Source organism: Acromyrmex echinatior, chromosome 8 (assembly GCF_024713525.1).
Source record: "Acromyrmex echinatior isolate Ae372 chromosome 8, ASM2471352v2, whole genome shotgun sequence".
In the NCBI taxonomy this organism is placed as follows: domain Eukaryota; kingdom Metazoa; phylum Arthropoda; class Insecta; order Hymenoptera; family Formicidae; genus Acromyrmex; species Acromyrmex echinatior.
The window spans coordinates 5,486,113-5,498,366 of NC_141859.1; the positions used below are offsets into that span (position 1 = coordinate 5,486,113).

The 12,254-nt window shown below is 37.7% G+C and overlaps 1 protein-coding gene across 5 annotated transcripts in view; it reads left to right on the forward strand.

Annotated features, from left to right (window-relative positions):
* Positions 1–12,254, forward strand: part of LOC105144505 (synaptogenesis protein syg-2) — a 249,745-nt gene that overhangs the window by 44,234 nt on the left and 193,257 nt on the right. Inside the window, exon 1 of one of the 5 annotated variants that reach the window (XM_087408388.1) lies at positions 1,416–3,495. The exons of 1 other annotated variant lie outside the window; for it this stretch is intronic. In XM_087408388.1, coding sequence (XP_087264514.1) covers positions 3,387–3,495 — 109 coding nt within the window. In that variant the 5' untranslated portion in view covers positions 1,416–3,386. Of the gene's footprint in view, positions 1–1,415; positions 3,496–12,254 lie in introns of those variants that run through there. 3 more of the 5 variants (XM_087408386.1, XM_087408387.1, XM_011053445.2) reach the window with 3 other exon arrangements.

Sequence of the window (12,254 nt, forward strand, 5' to 3'; positions counted from 1 at the left end):
TTCGGATATTGATGTAATTAGGACGCATAAACGTTATTAAATATTGTTTATTATCGTATATCGATTTTCTGTGTCCTCGTATGGAATCGCATATATAATAAAATCTAATATATAATCATGAATTAATATATAAAGTTTGCTAAAATATGAAAATAGGTATTAACATAACAATGCACCTAAATATCATTTAATGTGGTCGTTTTAATTCATTAATTAATAATTAATAAAATAATTAATAAAATAATAAATTAATAATACATTCGCAAGAAGCTTCTCACTCACCGTGTCTATTTTAATGTGATTCTCATGTAATTATATTTGAAAAGCGAACGCAACGTAATAGTCGATGCAAGAAAAATATTTGAATTTTTCAGAGAAAATATTAGCTTATAATTTTTAGTTGCAAAAGTAAATCCGGTATATAATATTGTATAAATTTTAGTTGTACGTTTTATTACATATTATTAAAGTCCGAGATAAAAGGAAAGTCAATATTTAAGTGACATTGTATGGTGGATGAGAAAATAACGATATAAGACACGTATATAGGAACATTCTTGAACATTCAAAGCGGATTTAGGAAGGGTACCTTCGTAGATACCTACTCGATGAGGATTAGGAAGTGATTTGCAGGCGATTGCCGATAGCGATGGAAACACGAAAGCCGGAATTTATCGTGATTGGAGCGAGTTCTCGTAGAGAGAGTCATGAAGCTTCGAAGGCCGTTATCTCGTGCATGCGCCAGATACGCACGAACTATCAGTTTTCATGAACACACTCTATGATGTAAGTACATGCTCTCATTCTTGGAGGACATATTTATCGTTATGTGCAATATCCTCTTTCAACAAGTACACGCAAGTTCTATAGATCTTTAAGGTCTATAAATCCGTGGGAAAAGTCCGAAGTATTGGAAATATACAAAATAGCAGGACGTAATCAAGTTGATTGGACACGTTAATTAGGGAACATCACATATTTTACATATTTTACATTCTGTTCGTTTTCTCGGTGAAATCCACGAGAATCCTCCTTTTGAAAGTCAGATCAATTCCTTTAAGTAAGAATTTCTTCTTCTGTCACGAAACCTCATTAATTTCTTAAGACTGTAACGACCCTGACATTCCGTCTCCCACTACCGACTTTCGTGTCTCATTCTCCCATGTTCTCCCGCATTCTGCCGAAAATCTTACGTTCACGCATATCCACCTGGACCGCGCGGCGATTATGGCGACTCATTAGCTGCGCCTGTAAATCATAGCGGTCTCCGCGACGAAGACGGGAGATGCGCGCTGAATGTGGGAGTTTCGGAGCAAAACACGAACGAGCGAGAGGTGGAGGACAAAGCTGTGGTCCAGAACGGGACGGACGGCGCGAGCGTGTCCGAAGATGGCCGAACACGAGCGGAGAAAGCCGACGCGACTCGCGAGGGTTCCTCGCGATATTCAATGGTTTCAGTACCGAGCCGCCGCGGGTCAGGACTCGATGTGGCTTCATCGCGAGGGAGGTTTGTTATCGTACGCCTCACGACGGTACGCGACGCGAGTAGGTGATCCATGAATCAAAATCAGAGCAAAACCGCGTGGTGTCATCATTCACGGGTCGTCCATAGATCACCTTCTGCTTTCTAAGTGTCGATCGATGATCCGGAAGTTACGATCCGCAAAGAACGCGGCGGCGAGATCGCGTTTTTCCCGGTGTTTGAGCTGAAATTAACGCGAGTGGATTCGATTTCGCGAGTCTTCATTTAATTTTTTTTTTTTTAATGCTGCTTTTGAGAATTCATATTTTCGGGTGAATGTATATTACCGATTTACGAGTGCGTGCGTAACGCACATGCTCGTTCCGTGCACGCTCGGTCGTCGCGAAATCGAGGAGTAAGTGCGAAGAGATAAAAGTATAAAATACTGCAATTCCTGTGTCCCACTGTGTTCGATTAATCAGCAACGAGCGTCACAGAAGTCTATTTGTGGTATTTGAATCGACACGCAGTTTGATATAACTTCGCCAGCAACTTTCATACGCATGCCGTTCATCATTGATTCGTGACTGTTGTTCGATGAGACCAATGTGCCGAAATATAAAAGCGAAATATAGCCGGAAATACAATCAGTGGTAAAGAGAGATGATATTTGTTCCACGATCGACCGTTTTACTTCGAAATTTCCGACATCCGCATAATCTCGTTAGTTAGCGGACAAACAACTCTATTCCATTTCACCAGTAACGCAAAGTTTAAAAGAAATTATTCGATTTTGATGACGAATGATTTTTACGAGTGTTCTAAAATTTATCTTCGCGTTGAATCTTCTTATTTGCGAATGATATTACATATATCATTAATCAGAAGAAATTAACTTTCTGAAGGGTTTTGAAAATTTATCGAGCCGCAGATTATAATTACAGTTGAATGTATATCGTGCTGAAGTTTCAACTATCGAAGTATCGAGACACGTCGACTTTGCAAGTTCAGCTTTCAAAAGGACATGCCCAGTGGACATCTTGCTTCATTCCACACAGATTTACTGTGCGATTGAACGCGTTAGCGGAATTCGCGACATAGAGACGTAAAGACAGAGGCGCTCTGAATTCGTAGGGAACCGCCTTCGAAAGGAGCCTGTATTCTACAACGATAAAACTACAATCACCACTCAGAGCCTGTCAGAAGAGACTTCGCTCCGTTACGGATCCGTTTATCCGACAAATCCAGTGATCATCCGTTCGCCCAACACGCTCCATGGAATCCCGTAGGAGCGAAAAATTTCTCTGACAGAACGCATCGGTCATGGAATAAAAAAAAAGGAATAACAAACGGCGTAAATGGCGCGAAGCGGATAAAGTTTCAACTACTCGTGATATCTGCGTTTGAAGAATTACGTCTACATCGGAAAATCTGCCGGAGAGATCGATCGCGCGTTCAAATCGTCCCATCTGAAGAGAAAAGAATCTTACATGATAGGAGAGAGAAGAACGAAGATCGTTGAATAAGATGAGAACACCGTACGGCGATAGCATGCATCGTCGTTAGAGATTTCGTTCTTGAGAGTTTCAAAAGACAAATAGTCAGCGTCTCATTAAATGACGGCGGATAGGTGAGCGGATAGGTGACAAGATAGATAGGGGACGGATACGTGGCATGTCTGTTCACAGCTACGGCAGCAACAACGACGGCAAAGAGCAGTGGACGATGTGGATGGCAGCGCAATGCAGCAGCAGCAGAAGCAACATCAACGACAACGGCATCAACGACGAGAACGGAAGCAACGTCGAGGGTTGCAATTAGTGCCAGCTCGCAACGGCCGCGAGACAACGTAACGACTGAAGAGGGGGGCCGCCGACCGTTAGGGGGTCGAGGGTGTGTGCAGTGCGCGTGAAAGGGAGACAAAATGTGGTGGAGGTGGCGGTGGTGGAGTGTCGTGACTACGACGACGACGATGCTGGTCTTGGTAGCCGCATACTCGCCGCCTGTGGAACTATCCGATCTGGATAAGCCAAGTGAGTAATGCCGCTCCGTTACGTCACTAGTTATGCCTGATTTATAACTGAGCTTAACCCTTTCGGTACGTCGGAGTCGAAGCACGAGGTGCTTGCAACCGACAAATGTGTCGGTTTGTTGGTTTATCAATAACACCGGAGAATTTGTTAGAAACGCTAGTTGGCGTTGTACTACGTTGTACCATCGCGCACGATGGTATGGATGTATTATTGATCACATAAAAGTTAACATTTTTTTAGAGAACAGAAAATTCTTTCGTCGTAAAATATTATAGTACTTCTGTTTCTATCACGCCTAAGAATTTCATTACAATGAAAGTGTCAAGGTACTTTATAAGGCTTCATGCCGTGCCGAGTAGTATTTTGCGGGTCGAAGATCGTGACGCGACGAATTAAATCAAATCTCCACGGTTCCTCGTCATGAGGTTGTTATGAACTTTAAACAGCGGATTATCGTTGACTTCATCCGAGGAAGTTTTGCTCGACCGCGTTCCGGTCGACTCGCTTCGAGCCGGCCTCGAGAACATCGACTCCACGAAACTCAAGTATGATGTAGTCGATAAAAGGGGATATAAATGGAAGGTGCTTCTGAATATCATTAGCAAGGTTCTCCGATGTCCCATAATTAAACGGGCAATTCGCACCCATCGAAACTATCCTTGGGGCAATACGGAGTGTGGAATGTGCCGCGACAGTTACATATGAGTATCGAAAAATTAAAATAGGTTATTTTATTGCAGTTGGATCTTCAATGTAACTCATAATTGTAAGAATTTCAATCCGACTGGTACGCAGCCGCGGTTGATACATATCATTAGCGATATGAATACTGTTCTGTGATTAAAATCTCTCGCACTATTACATAGTCGTAATTGTGTTCATCAAATGACATACGCGTACGCGATTTCAAAGTAACGTAGAACAAGGAGAAATAGATTTTAGAGAGCAAGAGCAATTTTAAACAATTATTTAAATTAATCATCTTCAATATTACTTAAATTTGGTATAATTTTCAGAATCTAATTAATATTATATGCGATTTATGTAATAATCTCTTTTTTTTCTCTTTCTTTTTCTAATATGAGAAAGTTTCTGAAGATACGTCAATTATGTCAAAATTATATCATTAATATAGACAACAATATTTATGTCTTTATAAATTACTAAAACCATAAACGCAGATGAGCTCGTAAATGTCAAAGATCTTTTACGAAGCAGGAAACTAATGTTGAAGTTGCCTTATAACGCTATCCTTGGATGGTGAGCGATATTATATTAATAACTTAATGTCTGACGTAACCAAACTAAAAATATGATTACATATTTTTCCAATATTATTGACTACTTGGTGTATTTAGAATAACCGGAAGAGTAAATGAGAAACTTTCGCGGATCGATTATTAGAAAACTTTTGCCATCGTGTCCATTTCGCTATGCGCACATCTTATTATACTCGGCGCTTTGTAGGTAATATGCGCTACCTAAAATTAATTTAACATTCTGCTGGATTAACGATAAAGAAAATTGTAGGACGAAGGTATCCGATCGATTCAGGCACAGCACGTAAGAGAAGGCTTAGGTAAGAGAATGACGGCTAAACTAGTTTAATTAAACCACGGCGCTAAGCCCCTCTTAAATTTATAGCTGCGAGATAAAAAAGGATGTTCTACAGTAGGGACGTGAAGAAAAAAAATTGGAGTTTCAATAGCGGAGTTCGAGTTCGTTCGGCTGCAAGAGCGAAAATAATGTGACGCCAATTCTGCACTTTTGCGAAGTTCCTTTGAGAAAATTTTCAATCTACCGTGCCATCTATTTTCGTCTTTGTTTTTTTTTATAAATGTTACATAAATACCAATAAACCATTTTACGTATTTAATTCCGATAGTCTATCTATAATCTGTGGTGTATACACCATTATTGATTTTCATTAATGACACTGGTATTTTGTAACAAAGAGCGAATACTCTTTGACATTTTCGTAAATTTTAACTTTTGGTGATTTAGTGACTGTCTTCGATTTACTGTCTACATTTACTGAGAGAATAGTGTAATAGTAGGAATATCTGGGAATATTCAAATTATCACTGATAGCATATTGGATGACCAGAGGGACAAATATTAGTTATAATTGACAATCACTGAGCATATTCCCTATAAATATAGAGATTACTAATCCAATAATAGATTTATAGTTGTGGTATTTATGGTTAATATATGTATATATTTATGATTGACAATGAATCAATGACATTTATACATTTATCATTCCAATTACATGAATACATATTATTGCGAAAAAGTAGTAAACGTCGTTTCTCAATAAATCACATTTAGTTGGTAAAGAAATGTAAGGGACAGAAAATCCACTCTTGGGTGTTGAAGGGAACAAAAGTGTAACAAGTAATCTTCGGTTATTTTATAGAGAAATGCAATCACGCATGCAATTTACGTATAGTGTGAGAGACGCATTACAGAATCGATCGCAGCACGTTGATGCCTCAAAACTTTCGTCAGGCAAATTTCATGGTCTGCCGTTCATCTTGCCTTGGAAGAAATTTCAAAGTGCTTTCGGAGAAAATAAAGTACATATACATATCCGACAATAAATTTCATACACGCGTAATATAAGCAAGTTCTTGCAACTATTGCTGATTCAAAGGCACTTAATTACGATCGAAATTACTCCGCTTCGTTATACAATTACTTCACAGCGTGGCGAAACGTTAGCTTGTGTTTTCATAAGGTTCGTCTAACTTCTACTTCAACAGGTGTTGCTAGCGGCGAAAAGACAACCGACGTGTACGCAGTACACGCGTAACTAACGCGTCGTGTTAATTAACGACGCTTTCATGTTTATTCGCATAGCATAAGGCCTGCATCTATTTTGCCACGTTCTGGCATCGTGAAATAATGACATTCGATTTCTCCCTAATGAGACTAATCTCGTAGTTCAATACGTTAAAAAAAAACCGGTGAGTAAATACCGGTGATGAGTGATATGTTTATTTTTATAGCGTTTTGTGGTTTTTACGTCTAGTACTACTATATGCAGCGTGCACTTTCGCTAAATAAACCGCAAAAACCAGAAAGACCAACTTTAATGTGCACATCATTGAGAAATGTACTTTGTAGTATAAAGAGGATCTTTTTATGCTATGTTTTTACAAACATGCTGCATCGTAAAATATAAACCAGAGCTTACCATGGCAGGCTAACGTTTTAATAGAAACTGCATAACAGTTTTCACCGGGTTACAATATATATAAAAAATATGTTACACAGAATCTAGTTCGTTTTAAAAACAACCTATTTTTTTACATACACAAAGTTTTAAAAAATCTAAATTCCAGTAGAGACAGCTTAGGCTCAACCTTTAATAACTTTCCAAAAATTTTTGGTTATATTTAAAATATAATACCAACTTTTGTATCTTTCATTTAAAAAATATCGCGTGAAATAAAATCATCTTTTTATTTATTTCTATTTTTAAAGATGCGGAAATTCTCGTCTAATAATAAAAGCTATATAAGAGAATGAAGTATTTTTAAGAATTTTTTTACATAAAATATTTAGGAAAATTATTTATTCACGTTTTAAACTTTTAAGACATAAAAGATATATCTAAGTATGTTTTTTGAATAAGTATGAATATCTTTGAATTTTTGCGTTCATATTTCTTTCTTTATTATAATTCAACCAATGATGGTCTGTGGTGATTTATGGCAGCTTTCATTTCCGTCCAATGAATCTGAAATACGTATTAAAAAATCAAAGTTCGTTTTATTCGTTGAATGCTGTTGTTGATATTGAACCACTAAAATACCTCAATGTATGAAAAAACGACAAAATGGTAGCCTGTCATAGTAAAAGTTAAACTTGATAAACATCGATACTTTTACTTTGACAGGCTGCCATTTTGTATTTTCCACGTTTTAGTGGTTCAATACAAAAAAAAATAACGTTTAACAAGTAAAACGAATTTTGATTTTTTTTTATTTCAGACTCATAGGACGGAAATGAGAGCTCCCACAAATCGCCGCAGACCATCAATGGTTGAAACATAATAGCGGGAGAAAGAGGAGCCCATGTGAAAAAATTTAAAGATTTTTATGAAACATGTATCTTTTATGTGTGTGTATAAAATGTTCAAACGTAGTTTTTTTTTATATTTCTAAAAATACCTTATTTTTTTAGTTCTTATACGAGAAATCCTCTTAATTATAATTTCGTGAATCATTCATTCATTTCCTAGAAAGTCGATATACATTCGTTGTAGACTTTGAAACGCATCTTTATAACAATAACATCTCTAACAGCACTTTCCAACATCAGCTTTCGAAATTACAACTACGGAATCGTTGTAATTAATTTTTTGTCGGCAAAATCGAAGCGAGGGCAACGACGGAATGACCACGAAATCGACCTAATGGGCGGCCATTTGTCATTCTTCATAGGGTAGAAGGTGGCATTGCGGAAGGGGTAAGAAGGGTCCTTTGCACGTTGCCGGCCAAGATAATTTGCACGCGATTTCATCCGCCGTATACACTTTCTATGTCAGGGTATGACTTAATGGAAACACGACTCAGCTCACTCTAGAATTCAGAAATAACAGAAGCTCGTAAAAGCGAATGCGACAGCCACTCTACATTTTCGCGAATATTATTCTACATGGCGATTGGTATATGTAATATGGGAATCGTAAAAATAATTTTTAACGTAACGACACAGCCGATATTATTACATTTCCATTGTCGTAAAAAAATAGTAGATCTCCTCAATGTCGTATCCTTGTGTAACTACCTTATCTAAATAATAGTGGGGGTATGGCGGTAAAAGTGGTATTATCGCGGATCTAAAAAGGCGGAAACGATCAAGCGACATAACATGTATGTTTCATAACCGACACGCGAATACTCAACATCAATCTCGAGTCTAATCCTGGAAAGATTAATTGGAATTGGCACCGCACCTGTTATTCTTAGGTGATCTCTGTATGCTAAATAATACTTCGTGCGCACAAATACTTAAAGGGATCAAACTGATAATTATTATGCTTTTAAGTGGATAACCCTTTTATGTCAGCAAAAAAATTATTTAAAAATGAGTGATAAACAACGGCAAGATACCAAGATGTATTTTGTCTGTCAAACATCCTTTTTTCATGGAACCGATTGAGATACATTATATTCTCGCACGAGTGGATATGTGGAAAATATTGTATTAAGATTGCTTGAAGAGGATAATTACAAAAAAATGTAGATAAATGCGAGAAATTATTGTGGTACCATCTTTAACTGAAACGCACGAGTGATTATTTGCACGCGATCTTTTTACTGCATTCGTTGGATGCAGTTCGCGATTAAAGTTTAGCACGGCATACTTCTTTTTTAAGACCTTCTTATTTAAAGTGTACTTATTCTGAGATACATTATCGGTCATTAAGACATTTTTTTACTTTCTGTTAACTCTATATGTTAAAAGAAATAATGCTAGTGAAATGTAAGAAAGAGAAATACAGTCAACGACGGTCTGTCTGTAGAGTCCCTACACAATTATTGTATTAATGATATGAATTCGTCGTGATAATTGCATGTTGCAAAATGGTGTCAAAAATGCTCTGCGACGCAACAAGACGCGGCGCGTGATATAAAATTTGTTTCGCGCCGCGCGAGAACGAACCCACATCGCCGCGAGCATTTCATATGTCGTAATTCGCGCAATTCTGTCAAGAAGCGACATATTTCATATTACTGTAATCCACTGCAAGCCCGACAACAATGGCGCTGCGTGCGAACGCGCATTCCGAACTATGTATTTCTCACGGGCCTCTCATACGTGATAGCGAAAATTCAGAATATCGCTCCCGCGGGTCTCGTTCCGCAAAACTGCAGCGCGAGTAACGAGTGGATCCACTTCAATATGTCAATACTATGAGCTTAACTCGTGACTGGTGACGCGGAATTTCGATATGTTTCGACGCCGCTCCGATAAAACTTAAAAACCTGTGGCAAAACGCGTGACAAATTTTTCACGCATCACACAGATATCGCGTGAAATTTATTACACCTCGGATACTTTAAGGCCCGGTTTTTCATTATCTGGTTAACTTGTGGTTTGGACTTTTTTTTTAACTTTACTTAATTCGATGATAATGTAAAAATTGTGTTTTTCTACCTGCGATCAATCACTGTACTAATAGTTTTGTAGACAGAGATAACTTTAAAAATTATTCATTACAAAATTATTATTTTAATGATTAACTATAGGTAGAAAAATATAATTTTTACTATCAGATTTCCAATGAGAAATAATTGCCAATTTAACATCGAATCGATATCGATTCGATGAGTCATTTCTCACTGGATTAAGAGTCTAACCACAAGTTAACTAAGTGAAAAACCAGTAAAACGCGTTACTAAATAAGAATGTGTTTTTATACATTTTTGGCATAACATTTCGCAACGCGATGGAAGCCAAATCCGTTTTATGACCTCGACGTGTCACTATCGTTATGCTAGGCAGTATATCAAGTTAATTCATGCATAAATGAAATTTTCGCGATGCAGTTCGATGTGTTAACTATTAGCAGGTTTCAACTTAAAAGAAAGTTATCGTCATCGTAAAATTTTTGTATCTCGCGGCATTCGATCATCAATGTTTCCTCCTTTTTTCATTTATCTGTTATTCATAGCCTGCGATGTTATGACATCTTTCTCGTAAATTCGACTGATATCTATGTGCCGCGCATGTAGTTTATTTCCTTTTTTATTCGTTGCACATATCATTCGAATTTATAGAAATTTTTGTCCGTGCTTTCGTAAGAAAGAGATGTAAAAATCGCGCTTGCACGCGACTGTGAAAAACGCATATCGAGATTTCGTCACACTTCGACTAATATAATCGTGATACCATCGAGCCACTAAGTCAGTAATTATCGCGATGAAATTTTAATTTAAAAAAAATGCTTTATGGAGAATGGTAACGCAGCTTCGTTAACTTCTCTACTAAACGTACAAACGGATTTACATTCCTATCTTTTACTTTCGTCTTATTTGTTCGTTACAGGGCAAGCTTATGACGTCGTTCCTTTCCATTTACATCGTAAATGAGATACCTTCATTGCAAGCAACAGTTTTCTTAATATATACCGTAACGTTTGGATATAAAGTACTTTTAAAGACTCTGTTTAAGTTTTCTACGAGCCTCGAAAGAGCAATGACATGCAGCCCGTGACATGATACTTTTAGTTGGGTCAAGTCCGGGTTTGGCAATTTTATTTTAAATATGTCAGAGATTTCCTCTTCGCTTCTCATCCTCATTTTTCTTCAATATGCATATTAACGAAGCTGCTTAAGGAATATACTTTTGCTGACTGCTGCCGACTATTCTTACAGTACATATCATTTCCTGTAAGAGTTTTAAATCGGCTGAGATTAAATTTGTAGAAAATCAGGACGCAACAGTCGAATGACTTTCTCATGCAGATTATTCTAATCAAGCTAGATCTTAATGTCTAATTCCGAAATTATGCAGATCGGGCGAATGAATTTTTTTCATTTGGCGACGATGGTATTACGGACGCCGAGAGCAATTTCCACCGAGACTGGAAATGGCAGGTGAAAAATCTCGTCTTGTTGGTTCGTGCCCGACGAACATAACCAGGACGAGCCAGGATACCAGCGATACTCCTGTCGTAACTCGTCGGTTTCTATCTTTCTGCGGCAATGATTCCACGTAACTTTCTAACCGGTTAATTCGTGCCTAGCTGCAACGATCATCCCTCGTCGGTACGTCTCGGCGCTAACGAGTCCACGAACGAGAACTAGCATGGCGCGTGAGGAATAGGAAGGTAATTTCGCAGGGAATCTTCCCGTCCGAAACGACTGGAAGGAGCCGGCTACTCGTCGTAACAATATCCGAAACAGGTTGTCGGTACCTGGGCTGCACGTATCTTAGCTTACCGCAGATTACCAGTAATCCCCTGGGTTCGGGTAACAGTTACACGCTTTCAGCGAGACAGGGGAAGTTCGGTTGCCTCAACGGCGACGGCGACCCGCGGCGCAACCTGGGACTGCCTCTCCGTTACAACGTCCGACGCCGTATAAACCGAATTCCCTCAACGTCTCAGAGCGATTCGACGTGAAATTAAGTCTCACGACGTTTTACACGCGCGCGTTCCCGCATACACTCATGTTGCTTTGAATTTATTACATGTAAAGCATGATAACGCAAGAAGTAGTTCTTTGATATTTTAGAAATCAATCTTCAAGAAAGAAACGATTATGAATAATTATAATAAATAATATAAAGGGTAGATTGTAAAATGTCCTATCACAATGTATAATAAGAGTTAAATACATTATAGGTATATATAACATCGATGATATCTAATTCATTTAGAATGACAATGATTTAATGATGAATTGCAAGGTCTTATTCTAGTCACATATACACTCTATTATTGGAGATATAACGAATAAATGAGATTCGTTATATTATTTATTCATAGATATTCTAATTGAGGCTATTAAAACCTGGAATCATTTCGAATTACCGTAGAACATTTCCAATCGAATATTGTATCTTTCCATTTCTTTATTATTGTCTGCTTTGTTATTATTTATATAAAAATCTTTCTGTATAAATCTCTCTGTATAAATCAATAATTTATATAATTGGTTCGATATTTTCTGGTATCTTGAATCTCCGAGATGTTTAGACTAAATTAAGTGTTATTTATTTAATTATTGCCTTCTCAA